At 41.4% G+C, this 23,385-nt stretch overlaps 2 protein-coding genes across 10 annotated transcripts; one reads left to right on the top strand and one right to left on the bottom strand.

The window, feature by feature from the left end:
• Positions 1 to 816: 816 nt before the first annotated feature.
• rcn1 (reticulocalbin 1, EF-hand calcium binding domain) lies at positions 817 to 7,291 on the top strand. Its single transcript, XM_069693646.1, has 6 exons — positions 817 to 1,296; positions 2,151 to 2,344; positions 2,449 to 2,627; positions 4,970 to 5,030; positions 5,316 to 5,515; positions 5,964 to 7,291. The coding sequence occupies exons 1-6, from the start codon at positions 1,076 to 1,078 to the stop codon at positions 6,069 to 6,071; spliced, it is 963 nt and encodes a 320-aa protein (XP_069549747.1). The 5' UTR covers positions 817 to 1,075; the 3' UTR covers positions 6,072 to 7,291.
• A 7,623-nt stretch (positions 7,292 to 14,914) lies between these two features.
• wt1b (WT1 transcription factor b) lies at positions 14,915 to 22,581 on the bottom strand. Of its 9 annotated transcripts, none has more exons than XM_069693383.1 (9): positions 22,092 to 22,581; positions 20,336 to 20,458; positions 19,316 to 19,415; positions 17,792 to 17,872; positions 16,951 to 17,056; positions 16,690 to 16,837; positions 16,519 to 16,608; positions 15,722 to 15,814; positions 14,915 to 15,551 (listed from the first exon to the last, which is right to left on the bottom strand). In XM_069693383.1, exons 1-9 carry the CDS (start codon positions 22,507 to 22,509, stop codon positions 15,430 to 15,432), a joined length of 1,281 nt encoding a protein of 426 aa, XP_069549484.1. In that variant the 5' UTR covers positions 22,510 to 22,581; the 3' UTR covers positions 14,915 to 15,429. The 9 variants fall into 9 exon arrangements, with proteins under 9 accessions (XP_069549484.1, XP_069549483.1, XP_069549485.1 ...); XM_069693382.1 differs by having other exon boundaries at positions 16,951 to 17,053; XM_069693384.1 differs by having other exon boundaries at positions 15,731 to 15,814; positions 16,951 to 17,053.
• Between the last annotated feature and the right edge of the window lie 804 nt (positions 22,582 to 23,385).

Raw genomic sequence — 23,385 nt, 5'->3', positions numbered from 1 at the left:
AGACTGACACCCCAACAACAAAAAGAAAAAATACATAACACTCCAACTTTTCCCTCCAAGAACTTCCATAGTCTTTAAAATAAAAAGGGGGCTGCAGAAAGATTAGCAATTTACAGGACAGCAGCTTCTGTTGAGGCATCAACTAAGCAGGTTGTGAGCCTCAAAGTTTAAAACATTTATAAAAGCCACACTCTCAGACTATGTAGTAGGGAAACAGCAAAGAAACGTGGTGCAAGGTGCGTGTGCAGCATAGTGGGTCTGGATCCCGAGTAAATAGTACATGTGTGTTGTAGTTGTATATATTAGGAGACTATTCACTTCATTTTATCTAAGGAGCTTCAGCTTTAAACACAAAGAGTGACTAAACATGTGCACAGACCTGACTGGATCACCTTCTCAGGTTTTTCTGGGTCCCAGTTTGAAGATTTTCAGTAAGCAGAAGCAGAGAAATAACTGTGGATGAGGTGAATATGTTGGACAATGGGGGCCTGAATAGTATTTATCACGTGTACATCTACATACCTGTCAGCGCGTGCTGAGCAGGAACACGCTTGTGAAAGTGAAACACTTTGGTTGAAACCGTACTCCCCCCCCCCCAACCAACCAACCCCCATTTCTCACTGGTTTCACACTGACTCCACAGCTCGGTTTGGTTGTCTGCTTGCAACGTGGCGCCTGAATTCCTCTCCAGTTACCGACTTCCTGTGGACCAATGGCAGGGACCGTCTCATTGGACGAGGCAGGGCCAGGCTAAAAACGGAGGCTGTGATTGGCTGTGCGTAAGGCGGCAGGAAGTTCTAGTTTGGTTGCATCCCTTTCCCAGGAAAAGGGGATCGGAATCGGGATTCGTGTCAGTGAGGGCTGTAGGTGTGTGTTAGTGGACTTGTCACCAGGCGCAGGTGCTCTTCTTTGCAGGTTTGGTTGTTGCCGGACGCTCGTTGCTACATTGCTGTACACCGGCGCTGAAGAGAGGAAGAAAGGTCCGTGTGTAGCAGTGAGAGTGGCGACACAGCCGCTTGCTTGTTGTGCTTATTGTGGTGTTGCAGGCCTGTTCGGACACAGAGAACCGAGACTGATGGCCGGCTTCAGATTGGTGTTTGCTGCGCTCCTGTGCGCTGTCGTGGTGCACGCAAAGCCAACGTTACGGAAAGAGAGAGTTCATCATGACCCAGAGCTGAGCAGGCAAGCCCACGAAGACAATAGGAGCTTCCAGTACGACCATGAGGCCTTTCTGGGCAAAGAGGAGGCCAAAACATTTGATCAGCTCACCCCCGAGGAGAGCAAGGACAGGCTCGGGTAAGGAAAGACCCTCATCCCTCTGACACACGAGCCGATTGTGATTCTGGAAAACATAGTAGTGATTGATTGTGTTATTGTCGCACGCTGGGTTCGGCTTGCGTTTTTGTAAATCACGCACACTTCTGCTGCTCGAGTGTGTTGCGTGTAACTGTTCAGGCTAAAAACATACAAATTTAACAACATGCGCACACGTGCATGCCATCGAATCTGTGCATTATTGCGCCACCGACTCTTTTCTCACACTCCTGTGGAGTTAATTGCGTGGCGGCAATCTTAATTATGAATCATCATTAATGAATCATTTGTGGGCGATGAAGTTTTGTGTGAAGTTGCATCGCAGGAGATCAGTCTCCGTGCAGTGCTTCCGTCACACACTGCTGTTGGATCCACTTGATGCCCAACGAGCTTCTGTCAGTGGGCCTCTTCATGGACTAAAAAGTGTTTTCTTGCCACTGCTTTGGTGACAAGTTGGCACCTTGTGACCCACGTTGGTAAAGAGAAGTCCTTCCTGTGGTGCTGTGAGTGGGAGGAACCCTGTAACATCACAACGTGGCAACAGGGTCTAAGAATACACACCACAGCCACACTGCAGTTTTTACTAAATTGGGTTTGCCAGCTCCTCCTACTTGAAGCCACATCCCTTGTAGTAAAAATATTACAGCCAAATATTTATCTAGTGTTTTTTTTTATTTTTTTATTCTGCTTGATGTTCGGTAGAGTTTTTTGACAATTTATCGATGGGTTGAAGGTCGATGCAGCACAAAGACTTGACTTGTCGTTCACGCCTCTGTAAAAATATATATTTTACTGTTAATATTGCTAATATCTGTCCCTTGTCCTTTGCTATACAGTAAAATCGTGGACCGAATAGACAGCAACGGAGACGGCTTCATCACCACAGCTGAACTCAAGGCTTGGATAAAACGTGTCCAGAAACGTTACGTATATGAGAATGTAGGCAAGGTGTGGACTGATTACGACCTGAACAATGACAACAAGATTTCATGGGACGAGTACAAGCAAGCCACATACGGATACTACCTCGGTAGGGGATCACTTGTTTTTACCCACACTTTCATTTATTTATTTTTTTTATTTTTTTTAAATCACAGTAATCAGTAATAACCTGATTTAAATGCTCCCTCTCAGCCAACCCGGAGGAGTTTGAAGATGCCATAGACCAGTTCAGCTTTAAGAAGATGCTTCCTCGTGACGAGCGGAGGTTTAGAGCAGCTGATCTGAACACGGACCAGGCAGCAGACAGAGAAGAGTTCACAGCTTTCCTCCACCCCGAGGAGTTTGAACACATGAAGGATATTGTGATTCTGGTAAGCCCACAGAAACCACATGGTAATTAAGTATGATCAGACAGTAAGGCACATTAGTTTGTTGAGTTTTTGTAGAGGGCGTTGCTGAATGCACCGTCAGACTAGGAGAAAATGACATCCCCTCAAGTTAAGGTTCTGTAATTTGTCTCTGATAAGAAATATTATTCAATTACAGGAACAGATTTAAGTTTCTGTTCCACTCTCCCCACTTAAATCATTGTGCTACATTTGGATACCTCCCTAATGAAATTTTAACTTGGCCCGGAAATGATTGAGTTTCTATATTTTTTGGAACAGGTCCAGTGGGACGATCCGTCTGTCCCATTTAGGACTCAATCTTTAAATATAAATTTGGCTTCGTGGAACGTTGGCGTGGCAAATGTTAGCAGCAGTGATGCACTATGCTGCTGTGTTCATAAAAATTGTACTACCCATTTGACAGAGTTAATTATTAATCTCTCATTTTTATGATGTTGCTGAATTGTTACCAAAGAACAGTTCAGCCAGAGGCATCTTCACTGATTGTGGTGAATCTGGGTGAAGGTAACACAACAGTCACAGATTACACTCCCAAAGCTATTGTACTCCCATGATGCAGAACTTTAACACAACCATGGTAAAAGGAGAAGCAGAAGAAGGAGACACTGTAGGACTTAACAGAGGACACGACTGTTAGCTGGTGGGACAGAAAACTAGTGGTGCTCGTCGTGCAGGTTCAGGCAGGAACATGAAGTAATCTCGCAAAGTGCCCACAATGCACCTACACACTCACTCACATAACGGAGCGCACTGTTTAAATGTCCGGTTTCGCATTTCTACCTGCTAATAGTGGCTTCTGTTGCAATGACCTCCTCTCAGGGTCTGGAGAAGTGAAAAAGCACCGACTTCCTCACCAACAAATTGTCCCCATATCTGACGATTCTCAGCATTCAGCTTTGACAGGTTTTCTGAAACCTTTCTTAGATTTTAAGATCTGGAATAAAAGCAATATGTAACAGAAGCACAAATATAATACAACATGAAGCAGACATATATATTTAAAAATGAAATTTCAGTCAACACCGAGTTATTTAAACTTACTTAATCTTATTTTATGTAATCGATTTACATAATTGAATGTCTGTTGAAAAGATATTTTCTTTCACTCTTGATAGGTCAACAAACATGAACCACACGTTATCAAGCCATCGCTGTGCTTCAATTTCTTTGACAAGAACAGACCTGGCAAACTTGTTGTCAGGTATATGTAGGGTGTGACTGTAAAATTGTAAACATTGCCACAGTCATCTCCACATTTATTCAGGCCATTTATTTATTATAAACTGCAATGAGACTAAAGCTAGGTTGGTCAGTGATTCAAAACATTCTTCCATTAATAGATTTGTTGATTGACAGAAAATAAAAGGAATTAATGAAAGTTTTAGTCATCTTTAAAGCAAACATGTGAAACATTTCAACATGTTAGTAAAGTGAATGTCTTTGGTTTTGGGCTGTTAAACAATGAATTGAAGAAATAATCAGCAGATTAATCGATTTTGAAAATTATAGTTAGTGGCAACACTATTTAGTTTATCATCCAACCTCATTACATACTATTTTCATATTAAACTATGACAACATTTTCTCTTATTGAACCTAAAGTTATGTTTGACCTGGAGTAGCTCACGGTGACTGTGATGTCCCTCTCTCGTCCTTATAGAAGATACAGAACATCTCTGACGCTGTCCATGTTTACAGAGCGTGACAACGGTGAACATCTCCTCCTGTTTACACGCGACCCTGCGCAGGTTAAGTGGGTGCAGCAGGGAAATGGATAGAAGGATCTTCCTGTTTATTATTAGTGCGCTATTAGACTACAGTAGCTACATGGCCATTAATCATTCAGCAGGCTTCAGAGAGGGCATCTCACCTGCAGGAAAGGATGCATCAGTGATCTGGATGTATGTAGCTGCGTGCACGTGTTATTCCCAGGTGTATTGCAGGTACTTTACAAATACATGTGTTGTTGTTAACGAATGATCAGATCACACGGCAACCCTTTAAGTAACCATGTAGTTAGATTCTTACACTGTCGAATCCAGAATGTGAGAGATAAAACCATCTAGTGACACTTAAAAAAAAAAACTTGTGTTTCATTCAGTGGTTTGCTCAAAAGTGTGAATGGTCTTTTAATGCAGAGGGTTTGGCTCTCATTGGCCATCCTGTAATTGTTGTGTCAGTCTGCCAGCCCTCAAACATTCACTCCAAGTAATAAAAGAGAAACATGTCGCCTCAGGCTATAGGAGAGAAAGTTTGACCATTGTTGACTCTTTAATGACATCATTAACTGGCTGTGAATGCAGGAAACTCTGGAGGACATTGACAAGAACAGCGATGGACATGTGGACGAGGACGAGTATATTGGTGAGTTCAAGCAATGAATTCAAAGAGATTAAACTAATTTAAAGAAACATGAAATAGAAAAGTTACAGTACAGTTGCATATTATCACAATAGCTGTTGTTAGCCAAGGTGTTGATGACAAAATCCTTTACATTTCATTAATTTACCTTTTACCTTTTTATTTGAACACGCATCTATTTTTGTTCAGGTTTTGTTTATTTGTCATAGAAGTGTGTTTTATTTGTAAATTGTGTTTTACTGTAAATTTTTTCATTGAATTCCTAACATCTTTTCTTGTGTTTTAAAGCGGACATGTTTGCTCATGACGACGGCGGTCCAGAACCAGACTGGGTCAGGACTGAGAGGGAACAATTCTCTGACTTCCGAGACTTGAACAAAGATGGAAAGATGGACCAGGATGAGATCCGCCAATGGATTATGCCACAAGACTACGACCACGCCCAGGCAGAGGCCAGACATCTGGTGTACGAGTCTGACCAGGACAAGGTACGCTGTTTCAGATGCATCAACATGCTATGAAATCTGTTCCATGTTGCCTTGTTTATGTGACGTTTTGTCCACATTGATAATGACTCATTTCAACTTGCTTTTTCTCTGTTTACCCTTTTCACTTGAATTCTTCACTTTCACCTTTTATCATCTTGTGCCATTTTAGTTGTTTGTTTTTTTTTGTGCTGATTTTTAAGGGGAGTGAGGGTGAAGAACTGAGTGGGCTAAAAGATTACACATGATCACTTGACAGGCATAAATAAGTGTCCTCATTGTTCGAAGAGGCTGTTTTTTCTTCAAGCACTGCCTTAGTGGAAGGCCTCAAAAGATGTGATTATATAGATTGAAATAAGATCACCCTCATCTTTTTCATATTTCAATATTTTTTAAATTTTGTTCAAATTATGTTTACTTATCTTGTAATTCTCTTGTTTCCTCTGATCAGGATCAGATCTTGACTAAAGATGAAATCCTGGAGAACTGGAACATGTTCGTTGGAAGCCAGGCCACCAACTACGGAGAGGACCTCACCAGGAACCACGATGAGCTCTGAGCTCTCAGTGCAGCTTCAAATGTGTGTGTGTGAGTGAGAGAGGAGGATTGCTGAACACCTCGGTCTTTGAAGACGGAATCAGATCCTCCTCACTTCCTCCCACCAAAGCTGCCACCACTCCACCTTTCCTCATAAAACTGGAACAGAAGTTGGTGTGTTGGGTTTCAAACCAACACTGTATGTGTAAATGAGAGGATGGAGAAGCGTCGGCCCCACCACTAACTCTACGGGTCGTCTTCATATGGATGGTTTTGTTTCTGACATTCAGGAGCAAAGCCAGACCCAGTGGACTTACTTCCCATCGACGGTGCCTTCCAGCCGCATCGCCGGCTTCACTGCCTCAGAGATTCCTGTAGAAAGTCTTTAATGAAACCTGTCAAAGCTGAATACTGAGAATCGTCAGATACGGGGACAGATTTTGATAGCAATGTGAAACCACAGCTCGGAACATTCATTCTGATTTTATTTATTTATCTTCTGAACTTTAGCTTTGAGAGGAATACAGTATTCAACTCAAGATTTTGTTCAAACTGAAAACACAAATGATGTTTCTTTGTTTACAGTCTTCCTGCCCTAATGACTTTGTTTGATTAGTTAAGTGCTTTACGAACTGTTAATGAACTGATGTTTAATGGCATGGTTTTTGCACGTGTTTGGTTTAAGTGTAGGCTGTGAACGACTTTTTTTTTCTCCATACTTAGTTTGAAATGTATTTATTGCTATGCTCCATGTTCAATCTTTTCACCTTTGCTGATGTTACGTTTGAGCTTTTCCAGTTTACAACACACTAATTTAATTATGTTTTGATTATGGTGAACACTTTTCACTTGACTGCTTGCTTCCTGTTACATCACTCCAAGGTCATCTGACATATCAGATGTACCAAATTTTTTCAACTACACTTGACTTTGTAAATATCAAGCTGTTTTTTTTTTTAACACAAGAAGTTTGTCTTTTTACCACATATTTTGTTAAATTAATAGTTTCTTTGACAGGTGCATTGAACAACGCAACTTTCAGCAGGTTTACATGGTCTTGTAATTTGAATCCAAACTTTGTCAAAAAGATTGCCAAAACACCTTTTCCTCTCCTACATCTTTTTTTTGTGCGTACTTCAGTGTCCCAAACCTCAGTTGTAAAGTCCCCACATGACATTGGCACAAACATATTACAAACTGCACATGCTGACTTACTGTGTCCAAATAAAAAAAATAAAAGTATTGTGTGTTTTGTGTATAAAGCTGCAAAGTCTCAGCAATATGCTTAGAGGAAATGTAATGCTTTTATAGAAACTGTTGCTCTTTTATGAAACCTGACAAACTTCAGATTGGCAGTGTAAAGGAACAGTTCAACATTTAGAGAAACAAACTTTTCAGATTCTTGCTACAATATAAAGCTGTCAAGACAGAGAGTTCAGAAATTATGAGACAAAGTTGCATTTGCTTTATTGCACTAAAGGGTGGTGACAAATGAATCCACAAGTGTGAAATAGTACATGTAAAATTCAGAGAATATAAAGCTACTGCCAAGAGCCGGTTAGATTAGGTGAGCACAAACACAGGAAACAGAGTCTCAGCCAGCCTGGCTCTGTGCAAAGGTCACTCCTTGCAGCCTCCACATGGTTGCCCGGCAATGACACGGGCATGACAGGACTCCAGGAAGTAACTCTGCTTGGCCAAGAAGTAGCCAGACACAACCACACATTAACCACAACTTGTCGTTTTTACACTTTTGTTTGTGTACAGATCAATCAAGGAAGATGTAATGTGTCAGTGGGTTTTAAGAGGGCTGATATATATATATATTTTTATCAGGGCACAGTATCTATTTCCATTCTTTGTTCTGAGTTTAGCTAACCAGCTGGTAGCAGCGTAGGTTTGTCTCTACCACACAGACATGAGAGTGGTATCAAGCTTTCCTAATCTCACAATATGTATAACTATTTATTTAGCCAATAGATTTACATCCCCCGTGTGAATCCTGTATAATACCACGGTACTGTGCAGTTAAATTAACAGCGTAGACCCTTAAATGCAACTCTGTCATTTAATTTCAGAATTCTCACTCTCACTGTTTTTTTTTACAAATCCAACACAATCATCAAATTAAATATACATCATTCTAGAAACCAGTTAAAATACTTTTGTGTGGATGAAGCAGTGTCCTACTTTCCTTGTGTCCCTGCTGTTCCAGTACAGATGGATACAGGTAAACACTTGTCTGTAAACTCTACGGCGACTGAACTCCAGCCTGCAGCACGATACTTTAAACACCCTTTTCGACAGCGCCAGTTTCTCACAAGTTTTCTCTTAAACTCCTGGTGCTGATACTCACACTCATTCCGATTCTGCTCACTGGTTAAGGACAGTCTTTTTTAAGTAGTTGTAATAATTAGCTCTTTGTCAGACTTTTCATTTCTGCCTGTTTTAGTATTTCACCCTAACATTTGTTGCGAGTCCCAGTGCATGTACTGTATATATGCATGCTGTGTGTGCTTACACTTTCAGGCAGCTAATGGTGAAGGCCATTCAAATATTCAAATGTGTATTTGACTTTTGATTCATTGAATATCAGGAACAAGTGGATGCTGTTAACACTTCTCATGACTAATTGCAGTACACACACACACACACACACACACACACACACACACACACACACACACACACACACACACACACACACACACACACACACACACACACACACACAGAGTAGAGATGGAGTTAATCTGACTTGCTGTTGCTGCTGGCTGTTGAAGTAAAACTCTGAGATGTAACTGAGAAAGCAGCTCTGCCACCCAGCCTGTCCCCTCTGCTTGCTCATGTGGAACATATGGATATATGTGTGCCAGTTAGCTAAACAAGTCAAGCGGGACCAATGCGATAAAGCTCATTAGGAACAAGGGACAGGGCGATGTATGTGTGGGCTGTGCTATTCTGTTGTAATGTAGGATCTTCCTCAAACACACTCAGACCAAAAGCCAAAAATGTCAGGAGAGCTGTTTTTCCAATATTTAGGTCATGTTTGATATATCTTACTCTTATTCAAATTACTTGACATTTCCCAGCTTCAGATGACTTCATAAGAGGGTGACACGACAATAACAGTGGCTATTTTATAAAAATGTTTAGAAATGGGTTACCAAAGTCTGGCATGGATCCACGTGTACAATTTCATCCAAGAATACAGATTTACTTTCAGATGAATTCCTTCTTTGTTTATCTGACAAAAAGCTCCATGTCTGAGGGATATTCAAAGTGGAGGTGTTGCCTGTGCGTAGCTATTTTCGGTCTCCACCAGAGAATATAATAGTTGCTCTATTGCCTTGCTAAAAAGTGTGGGGTCAGTCCTGCTTCATACATTTGAATAATTGGGAGACCTCAAACATTAAGTTCCTTAATGTACTTCCTCCTGATAGCGTATGAGGTTTGTCATGTGTCACAGTGCATCTGTGTGTCATAGCCAGTGTGAGTGAAGGTGGATGAGTATTAGTGGTGCACAGAGATGTAAAAGAACCAAATGTGTGTTTGCCTGAACAAGATGGGGGCACATGGGTTACCTGCCTCGCGGCCGTGTTAAACAGTCTGCCCCTCCTGTTTATGATAGGTTCCTAATCATTCACACTGGGGGAGTGTGTGCACAGTAATGCCTTCGGACGGCTCTCATATGAGTGTCTGCGTAGATCAACCCCTCTCCTCTGATAATAATGAGCCCCCTGGGTGAGATCAGGGTGGGGACAGTGGGAGAGGAGGGTCATAAACTGAAGCATATTAATGTCTACTACCACGAGCCCCCTTCCCCGTCCAGTATCATTTTCACTGGAGTCTTCTCCACCAACAATCTCCCTTTAAATAGCTTTTTTTCATGGTGCACTTCTGGTTCCATATCAGCAATTAACAGCAGCAAAGCCAAGATGACTGCTACAATTAAACAGCCTGAATAACAAACTGCACAGAGCATCCAGTCCCCCCTCAGCTCCCCTGCTCCTCTCTGACTCTCATGCTGTCATGCTGCCCTATTTTTCATCTGAGTATATCTACGCTCCCTCATCTTTGTCTTTTATCTCTTGTGTTTGTTCCTTCCACCCTGGGGATTTATAGCCCAGGGTGTTGTTTGTAATGATCTTTGGGACATCTGACCCATCCTGTGCTGAGGCTTTCATAACAAGCTTTCTACCCATTATATAATAACATGCATAACAGCAAAGAAAAGGACAATCTTTGTTCATTATTAAGCTATTAAGACAAAACATTTTATATCTGTATGATGTTATGCTTTAACATGACAGCTCAAGGGACAGCTCAGGCTTTCATTTCCCTGCAGTGAATGGGCCAAATACATGGTGTAAGTGCCCTCAGGAGAACCGAGACTTTTTTCTTTAATGAATATAACATTTAGAATAGCATTGTCATTACTATTACTGCTGTTCAAACCAAAGTTAGACATACCACAGCTACTTCTCAGCTGCACATAAGCTTTATATTCAACATGCAGACTAAAGAAAACACTGTGTGTAAAAGATGATGCACAGCAGCCATCATCATCATCATCATCATCATTCTGAGGTCATGTCCACTTTCTACAACCCTGAAGTGACTTCATATTATGCAGTTATAAACATGTGTACGGTGAGTGTCTGACAGGCAGATTCTAGTTTGTTAGTTATATTATTTATCATATCAACAAAGAATACTGTCGGAGTTTGTCAGACATGAACAAAACTTCTCGCAAACAAAGAAAGAACTGCGTGTTGTGCCCCAGGCTTGACAGATGAAATCTTTTTTACAATCATCCATCTAGAAGAACTCATCAGAAATAAAGGACATTTTACTGAACACTGCTACCCTTCAATCATAATGAATACTAAGACATTAAATCATCCTCAGTCACACTTAAATCACATAGTTTAGTCTATCCAGTAATTAAAGGTTCAGCGTGTTTGAATGAGACTGTATTTTGGCCGATAAAAAAGTAGTCAGGATTTTTCCAACAGACTTATTCAAGGGAATGTGGAGGAAGCAGAATTTATATGACAAATTAAAATTCATGGAAAATATAATTTCAGAGTTTAGTGAGTAAATACATTTGCAAAATCCAAACAACTAAAAAAAATGTAGACACCTCCCATCTGGTGGTCAAAATCTTTTTAGGCTGCACTGGTTGAACTTACCTCGACTTTAGTATTTCTAAAATGTTGCCATGATGATACACAGACCCTCTGTGTTCATGCATGTTGTGTGATTGTATATGGATGTCATGTGAATGTAGGCTAATTCAGTGCCTTGCATGTTTCTACTTCTGGACAATGAAGCTTGAAGAAATCTATCAATCTTTCATGTGATCTCAGACAAAGTGCTCATCCCTCCTCTTTCCCATCATAGGACTTTACTCCTCCTAGTGGCGGTGAGACGGAACAATAATCAACCTCGTCTCTCTTTTTAAGAACGACACTTGTGCTCGTCTATCACGAGTTTTTATGTGCCCATCAACACAGTGTAGATAGGGAATCGACCATTAATGACTACACAATTAGAGAGAAGGCTTTAAAGAGCAATACATTTCAATTTAGAAACCATAAACCCAGTGACTTGGTAACTAATTGTAAGTGCCTCTGGAGAAATGGGAGCCCTTTGGACTGAGGTCAGGAGGACTCAAAATCAGTTTCAAACAGCTTTTAAATGGATGCTTCAGTCGCCCACCCACTCTGACAGGCCTCTGCATATCTTATATGATATACACAGAGAGAAACTTTTATTTGAAAGACGGGTAAAGTTGTACATAGTTGAGTTGTTTGGGAGTTCATGACAGTTAGGGTGGAGACAATGCTATCCCAGACAGACTTGATGTCTTTGGACAAAACGGCTCTCTCGCTCCATTTATCAACATTTGTCTCCCTCTTTCTCTGGTTCTCTCTCCCCGTGTCCCAGCATCTGGATACCTTTGGGATGGAGGGGAGGAGAGAGGAGACGAGGCCTTTCCCATCCTACTGTTCCCCAGGGGGCTTTAGTCGGTTTATGATCTTGTATCTCACATGATAAAGTCACATCTAATCCTGTTAGGAGTTAATATCTTCCTGTGGAATAGAGGGGACAGCAGGAGGGACAAAAGAGGCGAAGATGAAATATGCCGTAGTTGAGGAGAAAGGGGAATATTTAAAAGGCTCTATCTGCCTTTATTTGCTGGCCCACATATTGGTTTTGGGTTAGAGTATACATACGGCTTTTGTTTGTGTTTCTGTGCCTTTGTACCCTCATGGGATCTTTCCGGCTGCTGCCTGCGTATCTGACAGACTCCTCTCAAGGTGTTTTCCCCTCGCTGTCTTTCTGTATTTGCTCCATCTCTGCTCCCTGAAAGAGAAAGTTCACCCTCTAGGCCCCATCTGAGCTCCAGGCCCCCAAGGCCTCTGCATTCCCAAAGCTCCTGCACACCGGAGCCCCTCAGGCTCCCTGCTATACCACGGGGAATACCCCCAAGAACCCCTAGGCCCCTCAGACTGTGAAGCAGCAGCTCTGCACAAGAGAGCTAGCCCGAGGGGAGGGGGAATGCTGTCTGGGAATACAACTGAGAACATGCTTCACTTAACATCCGAACATTCCCTGACAGCGCCTCCTGTTGGTGCAGCATTGTTTTTGCATACGGGCCTCCTTGTAACCCCGTTAAGTTTCCTCTCTGGGGCCTTGACCTTGTTAACAATCCCTTGGGGCTCATAGAGGCCTCTGTGCACTACATATGCATTGACCTTTCCAGTTCCCGGGGGTTAAATAATGTCTTTTTAGCCCAAAGAATCACAGCAGGACCTGGATGCTGATGTTGGATGCACCTGGGACTTTACTGAATGACATATTTAAAAATAGTATCTTTCCCTATTAGGTAAATGAAAACACTCACTGTTCAATAGAACACTAAAGCATGAAAAAATAAAGGTTCAAACTTGCATATATGGAATAAAGTTGTTTTTTTTCTTGGCTTTCATTAAGACAGTTATAGGTTAGATCACACTTGTATTCAAAAGGAAACCTTTTTGGGGGGTTGTATGTGGATCTGGAGGCTGTGAAGCTAGCAGGCCTGCTGTCCTACAGATGTCTTGGGCTGTGCGTTACCAGGTGTACGTCACCTGAGATTACCCACGCTGACACCCCTTGAAGGCAAACAGCCAGCAGTACAGCTGAGGGGGCATCTGGTGGCGTGTGTGCATGTGAGTGCGAGTGTGTGTGCGTGTATGCGTGTTCATGCATTCAGAATGGGAGTAACGTTTGGCAGGATGGGAGTGAGTACATTTGTTGTATTATTGGAAATTTTATATGCTCACATAATCCCCAATGGGAAGCTTTCTCATTTATAGTGGAATGTAAGAAAACAGATTGAACAATGTAGGGTTGAAGTCAGTATTTCTTTGAAAGGGAGTGATAATGATGGTGGTAAGTAAGCATCAGATCCTCACACGCCATACAGCCTTGGCAGTCTGCAGTTAAGAGTGAACTGGAGTGAGTAAAATGTTCAACTCTGCTGTCCCTCTGATCTTCCTCCGCTTCCCAACACCCCTGCAGAGAGAGAACAAAGAGAAGCCTGTCTTAATAAAAGTGCACTGGATTAAGAAACATAAAAAAAACAGAACATCACAGAGATACTACCTCGCAACCATTATGCGAATTGGAAAACAACCTGAATCACCACTTCAAATGAGCCGACTGACCCTGAACAGGAGAAAGGCATTTTAATCTTTGTTAGTTTGGCAAGTGTAAAAGGTCTGCAGTGGAAAACAAAGAAGCAGTACAGGTGCGAGTGTGTGTGTGCACTTTACTGTACTGTACGTGTGCTTCTGTTCAGTATACAAGTTGATGCCTTCGGTAAAGGTGGGTTGAGGTTTCCATGTGTGAACACATATAGCCAAAAGCTAAGCACACCCTGCTCGTATGTGCGTGTTTACATTGCTTTTCCAGATATATAACATAATTAGCCCACAGAGCCATGCAACATTTCTTTCTGCCCACATTGAGTCATATTTTATTAACATACCTGTTGTAGCTGAATCATCCCATCTCTTATGGCCTTGCACACGAGCTGACACACAACTCCATCCATATCATGTATATTTGATGGGCCGGGGCGTACTCTGAATGTGCCTTTCTGTTTCTCACTTTCATTTACATTACCATATTTATTGTGGATACTCAATACTGCTAAGGGCACGAGTGAAGTGGACACGAGCCATCAGCAGTCTGAGGAGGTAAAGTAAAAGCAGTATATGAGTTCAGTCACACTCCAGCGCTCACAGCTCAAGTCCCATCTGCTGGGCCGAAAAGGCTGATACTGCCATCATGTGGCTCGGGGACGTAAAGTGCCGCTCTGGACTGGAGGCTAATATTTACAAGAGACTTGAGCATGTGCGTTTGTGCAGTTTGGGGCTGAGCCTGTGCAGAAGGGGGCAGTCAGTGGAGTACAGCCTGCTGACACTCAGGTATGTCTCTTTTCTAATGAGATTTATTGGGTTCCAGATGTTCCTAGTTATGAAGATGTGTGTCCGAGATTTAGGAGCGAGAGACCTGCACCCTGTCAGAGTGACAGAGGGGTGCTGTTTTACTGTCTGTCACCCCCCCACCACCACCACCTCCCCTCTTTCCCCACCACCTCTTAACCTGACAACACCCACACCTCCTCTGTCTCACCCACACACACACACACTTTTATCCTTGACGCCCATGTGAATCAAGATTTTATAGACTTACAGGAACACAGAAAATACCAAAGGAATATGCATGTAATGGTAAGCAAATACACCACACATATATATATATATTTATATATATATATATATATATACAAAGCAATTTGGTGAGCATCATGTATATTTCAAGAACATAAACGATGTTGACATTCCCCAAAGTAAAAATTCTCAATTTAATGGACAAAAAGTGACAAACTGTCCACTTCCTAAATCCAGTTTACAATATCCAGCACATTTTCAAGGTGAGACCATTTTAACAATGAAACAAGAAGCCAGTGCAAGTGTACTAAAATATACAAAATAGTGTATCAACATTTTCCTCATCTCGCATATAAAATCTTGGCTCAGAATGAATGTGGTACTGTACCCTCTCAAAGTCTGAGTTCTAATGTCAGGTAACCAGAACGAGTGCTAGTTGAGGTGCATCTTGGAGATCTCATGGATCATCAGCGAGTCTGTTCTCCTGACGTTGTCTGTCTGGCTGAGGCAGGCGTCAGCTGTGCTCACCGCTTTAGCAAGTCTGGCAAGGCACCATAACCGCTGACCAGGCTCCAGGCGTCTTTCTCCACTAGCTGGCACAACATATTGTCACCTTCCTCTTTGTCCTCCTCCTCCTCCTCCTCTCGCTGCTCAGATGGCAGGCTGCAGCTTGGTCAGGTTCCTCTGGTGCATGCTGTGGTGGCGCACCAGCTCGTCAGAGCGGGCAAACTTCTTCTGACAGTTGGACCAGCGGCAGGTAAAGGGCTTCTCACCTGACAGGGAGGGGACAAACAAGGAAAAACAAGGGAAAGCACTGCTTTAGAATGAATTCAACCTTTGGATTGAAAGCTTGTACATGAATTAAAATCAGGAGGACCATCTTAACAAAACAAAAATTGCACTGGGAAAAGGATGGAGAGGTAGAAAATAAAGGTATACGCACTTGTTTTACCTGTATGAGTCCGAGTGTGCGTCTTAAGATGATCTGACCGTGAAAACTTTCTCTGACACGTCTCACATTGAAAGGGCTTCACTCCTACACAGAGACAAAGATGGTTGCAACACCGTCAGAGACATAAATGATAAGAGGGTGGGGTGAGGGTCAAACGTTTAAACATATGACTATAGGGAGAGCAATTTTTCCTTTCAATGAACACTATTGAGGGAGATTTTACAATTTTAACACAGCTTGGTGTCTACTTTCTAATGTGACAACATTGACTTTTCTAAATAATTTTTTTTTAGAAATCACACAAAATAATGAATCAAGTCTTTTATGTATCTATTAAGCCCTGGAACACTCATTAATAATTGTCATTGTCAGGATTTCAGAAAAAATTAAGCACTGATTACAATAACCAAAGTCTACTTCAGAAAATACTGACCAAAACTAAATCTAATAAAATGTTTGGATTATTTTGATTTGTTACGTTGTCTGTTTTATTACTTTCTCCACAGTGCCAGGAAATACTAAATCCTCAAAATATTTATTCTTTTTTATTTGCCAAAAAGTATATATATACTATCTATATATTTATATATTATATACAAATATATAGAGTCTACAAATACTTGAATCTGCCTTATTTTTTTTTTATTTTGCTACATTGTGGAATATAAAATCCCCCAGGTTTCATGTCAACATCTAAACTCCCTGAAAAAAACCACAGAGGTCATGAACTCACAATCCTCAGTGGGAGGTACAGCTTTTAGAGATACATTAGATTAGCACCATTGTACCTGTGTGTCTGCGCTGGTGCCTCTTTAACTGGTCAGAGCGAGAGAATCTGCGGCCACAGTCCGTGTAGTCACACTGGTAAGGCTTCTCTCCTGCAAAATAAAACCCGTCATCGTCATTACATTTAGGTCTGAGCAGGAAAAAGTGGGTACAAATCATGTCATCGATCTCACCTGTGTGTTTGCGGCCATGCATCTGCAGATGTGACAGTTTGAAGTATCTCTTGCTGCAGCCGGGATAAGAACACATGAAGGGACGTTTCTCACTGGCCTCTGAGGGCCTTGCAGCTGGAGGAGCAATACCAGGAACCCGTCTGACATCCTTTAAAAAAAAAGGGAGGAAGAAAAACACAGAGGGCCTTGTAGTACAGACGTTTAGTTTATGTGTGTATTCACTGTATGTATCTGTATTAATTAGTATTAGGTCTGACTGACCTGAAGTCCTCTGAAGACACCGTGTGTGTGTATGTGATACTGGGCGCTGAGGAGCATGGGTGGAGGTGGGGCTGAGTGGTCAACATCGTAGCTGGTTGCATGACTACTGCCAGGACAAAATAACAAGTTTATTAATACCGTAACTTAAATGCCAGGTTGTCTGAGAGAATATAAAACACACTTTTTAAACATCACAGCTAAATGCTTGACGTTAACATGGCATTAAAGGAACTGAAAACTCTCACTCAGCTTGTAAATTACTGAAATGGCATCCAACATGAATATATTTTTACTGCCAAAGTTGGAACTGTTTGGTTATTTCAAGCGATAGATTTCTACATTTGTGTTTTGCACTGATTTGAAGTGGTTTGACGGCGACCCACAGAGAGGAAAAGGTGATGTCACCTTCTTTAGTGGGCCAATTAGAGTTAAGCAACATCTAAATCAGAATTTGATGACAGTTTTTGTGTTGTTTGGTTTTCAAACACCTACACATTCTGATAAAGGAGATTAGATGATATTTTCAGAGTTAAATACTTTTTAAAGCTGAAGAATTATTTTTTTTTGGTAAATTGATATTTGATTGTTGATTTAATGTGTCATGAATATCAAATGTTGTCGAAAGTACTTAAGACTTGAAGCCAAGGTTTGAGGGGCTTTAACTTTAAAACAAAGTCCTTGCAGAAATTAGATCAAGTCAAAGTGTCCTCATTTAAATCAGTCGTTAAAACATACAGTACGACACACAAACATTATTATCCTCCTCCTCTGCACCACCTCAATCATTGATTAAGACTGAAAAGTACAGCATGCTATTTTTTTTTTATTCTAAAAGGTTCACCTCTTCATGGATGATGCCAGGCTGTTCATTTGGTTCCATGTTACGCACTCCAGCTGAGAGGCCATTTGGTACAAATTATCACTGTGTAAAACATACAACACAGTAAAAAAGACTTTGGTTTGTGACATTATAGGGGAACAAAATACATAATACATTAATAAATTAAAGTTTTTTTGGAGATGGTTAACTCTGGGATCATAACAGATTTAGGGAAATTATTATTATTTTTATGGTTTTGTTCATTTGTTATTTTTGGAAAACCTTGAACTTAAAAATCACAGTTAATATTTCGGTTACTGTGAATTCCCTCCTGTCACTTATCTTCCTTTGTACAGAAAATTAAGATGTTTCATTAAGGGGAACTCCAAATGGTTCGCTTATTAACACATTCTGTCCACCCACCACACTCCTCTCAGGCTTCATTAAAAACCACGGGCACTGAGCCATTCTTTACCTTGGCAGATCACACTAGTGCACACGCATGCACACACACACACACACACACACACACACACACACACACACACACACACACACACACACACACACACACACACACACACACACACACACGCACGCACACACACACTTGAAGATGCGATTGTGTGTTCTGTGGGGGCGAGTGCCTCCGTGCCTAGTACACCATGGACCAGTGCATGACATCACTCTGTCCTCAGTATCATTAATGGCGGGAAACAGTTTCGGGGGGAATTCTGGACGGCATTCCTTGAGAAGTCCTTGAGGGAAGGATCGTGATGGTTTGCTAATCAGCTCTGAACTATGCTAAAATGTGGAAAGACTCACTGATATCTGACATATATACACTGTGTGTGTGTGAGCATGTGCATGCGTGTGCATGTTTCTGTTTGTTTGAGGGTTTCCAGCTCATGCCATGAGCTCTAACAACAGTGCAGTCTTCCCTCTTCTTATCAGCTGCTGTCCCAGTATTTGGGTTGCACATGTTCCTTTTCTCCAATAACATCGCAGGCCGGCATCTAAAGAATTTGATCCTAATTTACCCTTTGAGATGTTTTGCATCAAAAATGAAAACAAGTTGGAAGCACATTTCGAGGTTCAAATGAGCAGATTTCCAACATTAGCTTCCCCACCCTTCTCGCAACTCTCACTTTCACTGAACTTGTCTCTTTTACTTTTCTCCTCGTTTTTCCTCAGGGTGGACTCAGACACATCAGCAGTAGATCACTCACTGTTTGTTTTGGCCTGCTGAGCACCAGTGGGCAGCACTTAACCTCAGAACAAATTAGGATTCACAATCCAGACAGTGTAGAAGCAAACACAGGGCTTAATGTGGGATCAGTGAGAGTTCACACTTCTAAAAATTACCAGCTAGTGAGCAAGCTGCCTGTGGTGTCGGTGGAAAGAATCTGACATTAACAAATGTGCGAGGAATCTGAAAACATTTGGGGAGAGTGGAGTTGTGTTGAAGGGAATTATTATTATATTATTTCAAGGAAAAGTGAGTCAAATATAGCAACAATAAATGCATGCAGAGAGAAACAGTACCTGTTGTAGTTTCTCAGCAGCAGAGCTTGGCTGCTCGGACAAGATTCAGAAGGATTGTGACAACCAAACATGGGATTAGGAGCCGGATACTGCTGGTCAACTGAATACAAGAAAATACAAAAGTTGCTTCAAAACAGGGTCACAACTCCCAGTTGTTTAGATAATCAATTAATATACAATTATTTGCTCAATTAATCAATTGACTGGTTGTCTTTAAAAGATCAGAAGATTACAAATATGCTCTTCATCATTTCCTAGGATCTGAGCTGACATATTCAAATTGCTTGTTTTGGCCACACAACAGTCCAAAACACAAAGATACTAATTTTGTTTATCAGAGAGGACAAATACAAAACAGTAAACATTCACATTTGTATAGACAGAAGCTGTCATTTTTTTCACCAAATTTATTTGGTGAAAAAAATGACTTGAGTGATGAATCTGGTATTAAAATGGTTTCTCACTGAGTTTTATGTGTTGCATTTTGTCCCATTACAGCTAACTAATTAGTCATATAGAGCTGAAAAACCTATCTTCATCTCAAAATGATAATATACATTTTTTTTTTCAGGACATACACAAAACCCATGCACACAAGAATATATTTTCAAAATGAAAAATAGTTCATTTCTAAGACATAGGCACACATAGTTCCTCTGTTCAAAGAGAGGATATGTCAATGAGAAACACTGGTCCTTTTCAGGTTCATATAGTATATTGGCCCCCAGACAGTTTTTGACATTCCAACAGAGTCACATAAAGCCATTTCCTCAAGTTATAATTTCCAGAGTCATTAACCGTATGTGTGCTTAAAGAGCGAGAGGGAGAGTGTGTTTATGTATGTCTGCGTATATGAATGTGTGCGCAGACAGGGATGGAGAGAGATGAAGGAAAGTGGATAATGGCCGTTGTGTTCTGATATGAAACATTGTGGGTTACTTATTTAACCTTGCTGTGACATGACAGTCTTCCAGTCTGCAAATCAATTTCGTGAAAACAAGTCAGGGCGCAGAGAGTTACCTATGTTGTTTGGTGGTGACAGTGTGTCCTCGTGTTTGAAGGACAGGCTGGAGAGCTGAGGGGTGTGGTGAGACGGAGTGTGACCATAACTGGGGTTACTATCTAAACCGACCGCTCCATAACCTGAGAGAAAAACAAAGAGAGAGGAGACAGAAATAAAATGATCTGGTCGAGTCATCAGCTCACCGGCTCACAAATGACTGTAACATTCTGAAGCTTTCAAAGTGGTCTGTAGTCATCTGGTCAGTTATCTATATCCCGCTGGTAGTAGCTCTTAGTTCCTGGCAGGGTTACCACAGAGAGACATTCATCACACAAGTAAATCCTCTTTCCTTGTAACATATTAGTTTTCCCTCCATCTATCTTTGGCCTTGTGGTTGCAATATTTATGGCAGGTGGAAAAAGAAATTTGGCAAACATACGACAGACAGACTGAGATGAGCTACTGTTGAATACTCTCAGTAAAAAAAAAAACAAGGTTGTGGAGTAATGCATTGCATTTGGGCTAATTTAAAACTTAAAAACTTGCTGGGGTTGCAAAAGTGTTAGCACTTGGATTTTTAGATCTTTATTGTAATTTTAGTGTTTTCTAGTGAAGCACAGAGCAAGTTAAAGCAGAAGATAGGGGAAATTGATCTTAATGTATAAGCACATGCAATTTGTAATTTTACATGCACATATAATGTGGACAGTCTGTGATATCCAAATTTAGGCCCAGTAGGGAAGTTGAAGTTTCTAAGAAGAATGACTCTCAAACTCTTAAATCCCTGCAGCTTGCAGATATCACTTCACTTCATCAAAAACTACTTTCCACTGGACAAACAAGGCTCACTGCCATGCATATTATCTCTGATAGTCACATAAGCAGACACACACTAAATTATGTGTAGTAAACCCCAACAGACACAAACACTGTTTACAGTGAAGGTAGAAACATCATATCTATGTCAACACTGAAACAAAAATAAAGTTTCATCCAAAGTAAAGATTGCATTGCCTGCAGCTGAACTTCCTCTGATCTGATTTATGTAGGTCTAGGATTTTAATAAAATCCCCAAAATACAAGCTTATGATTCAAAGTTCATAGCTTGAGACTGTTTTTCAATTTAATTCCATTTAATTGATTTGGGAAAGAAAGAAATGCTCTTGAATAGACATCTTAAATAAATAGGGTTTTTTTTTCATGTGTCCTTTCTTTTTCTAGCAGAGGAGGTTGATTTGCTGATTAACACAGCAACTGGAATCAAGGGACATCACAGGGACAGCAAGAGGAAAGCTTTACACAGGTTTCCAAAAAGTATGAAATATAACATTAAAATAGAAACTTAACAGTGCTCTGAGGTCTTTTTTAATAATCAGCTGATGAGTGATTTCAGTATCCTAACTTCTTATCTTGGCTAATTTCAAATTAAAGTTATTTTTCATGACTATCATTAGATCATTAAATATTTTCATGTATATTTTAATAACCCGGTTGGTATTTATGTCATAGCTTGCTAACTGAACCTAGGACTGGTGGGTTGTAAGACTGATGCCCTCACAGTTGTTGTGATTCAGAATGACCCAGTACAGCTAATAACACCCTGCTCAGGCACCACACTTTTGACAACTACTAAACATTGCTACATCAAGAACAGACACAGGCCTGTAAAACAAATTAAGGGTTAGATTGGTTGGTGTGTGATAGTAGCTGCTCTTTGTGTTTCACTGCTCAGAGAGAGAAGACAGAGGTGGGACTGGTAATGAGCATGCTTACCCTGGTTCCTGGGTGCAGGAGGGCTGTCCACACAGCCAGGCAGGTAGGCTCCATTGGGAAACATCCTTGGTTGGGTTGCAGTCGGCTCTCCGAAGGCCCCAACCCGACAGGGGCCTGAGCCCGTAAACTGGCCAGAGAAGTGCACTGTGAAGGCCCCGAGTCCACAGTGTGGGTCCTCGATTGGGTCGGCGGTCCCCCAGCCTGGCTCCTGCTTAATGAGGGAGTGGTGGGAGGGCAGGGAGCTGTAGGGAGAGCTAGGGTGGAGGTCCAACAGTTGGCTCCACTGGCCACCGCCAACAGACATCCCACAGCCGCCACCAGCTCCTGGTAAGGATGGCACAGGAGGTGCTGGTGGTAAGAGGGTCAGATCGCGAACATCTGACCCCAAAGACATGGCTCCATATGGTTCGGTCAGCATTGGGGAAGGCAGGTCAGGACAGTCCAAACAAGGAGTGGTGGTATCCCAGTTGAAGACACAGTAGGGAAATTAGCAAGTCTCACGGTAATAAACTCCTCAGAGTGCAACAAAAACGCTATCTGAAGCAATAAGATTGGAGCAAGCTCTTCAGCAGAAATAAATATCAGTTCTCACAACGCGCTAGAGGAGCCATCTTTCCTTCCTCATGGGATGAGGAGACAGACTATTGAAATTAACTGACTGATGAAGAAATTCTGGATGCCAAATTCCCAGCTCCACGTTACCTGCAGTGGATTTGGAGTGGGATTCTCTGAGGGTAACAGTACCTTGTTCCTCTGTCTCTATAACGTCTGGCTTTCCTTATTGTCCTGGAGGCTCAAATACGGCATAACTCAGTGAACAGGGGGAGGAGCGAGGGAGGCTGAGATGAGGATGACTCCCTTGATTCTCCACAGACAGCACTTCTGAGTAGATTCTGACTAATGTCCCATTTGCATGACGGGGTGTTGCTCTTCACGCTTTGCTCAAGTTTAAGTGTTGCTCCTATTGAGTGTTTGGGTGACAGTGTATGAATGTGTCCAAGAAGCAGTGAAGTGTGTGTTTCCTTAAAGGGGCAATATGTAGGGTTTTTAATTTAAAATAAAAAATAAAAATAAAAAAAAAACATTATCAACAGAATGTGAGGAAATAATTGTTTTTATGTTATCTCAAAAACATATAGGTGTTATGTTACAAAGCTACTGAAGTGAGCATGCTAACCAGCGAGCCACAGCCCATCAATGGCATAGCCAACGTTAATGCTAACGTTGGCTATGCGACAGCTTATAAAAGTAACCTAACTAACTGCCTATTATTGCTGACAGTGTTAATAGGTTA

The sequence above is a fragment of the Brachyistius frenatus genome, unplaced genomic scaffold (assembly GCF_029030835.1).
Source record: "Brachyistius frenatus isolate BFR_SWC_R1_liver_20210118 unplaced genomic scaffold, ASM2903083v1 Contig_15, whole genome shotgun sequence".
NCBI classification, from domain to species: Eukaryota; Metazoa; Chordata; class Actinopteri; family Embiotocidae; genus Brachyistius; species Brachyistius frenatus.
This window is presented reverse-complemented; position numbering and strand designations above follow the sequence as displayed.

Excerpts from the sequence above, each read along its gene's own strand:
- wt1b (XM_069693383.1), bottom strand. The coding sequence starts at position 22,509 with ATGCTGACCGAACCATATGGAGCCATGTCTTTGGGGTCAGATGTTCGC. Across the intron at positions 20,459-22,091 it reads TCCTGCACCCAGGAACCAGG|GTTATGGAGCGGTCGGTTTA; the intron begins GTAAGCATGCTC and ends TTTTTCTCTCAG. Across the intron at positions 17,057-17,791 it reads CTGGCATCATCCATGAAGAG|TAGTCATGCAACCAGCTACG; the intron begins GTGAACCTTTTA and ends TTGTCCTGGCAG.
- rcn1 (XM_069693646.1), top strand. The coding sequence starts at position 1,076 with ATGGCCGGCTTCAGATTGGTGTTTGCTGCGCTCCTGTGCGCTGTCGTG. Across the intron at positions 1,297-2,150 it reads GAGAGCAAGGACAGGCTCGG|TAAAATCGTGGACCGAATAG; the intron begins GTAAGGAAAGAC and ends TTTGCTATACAG. Across the intron at positions 5,031-5,315 it reads GGACGAGGACGAGTATATTG|CGGACATGTTTGCTCATGAC; the intron begins GTGAGTTCAAGC and ends TGTGTTTTAAAG.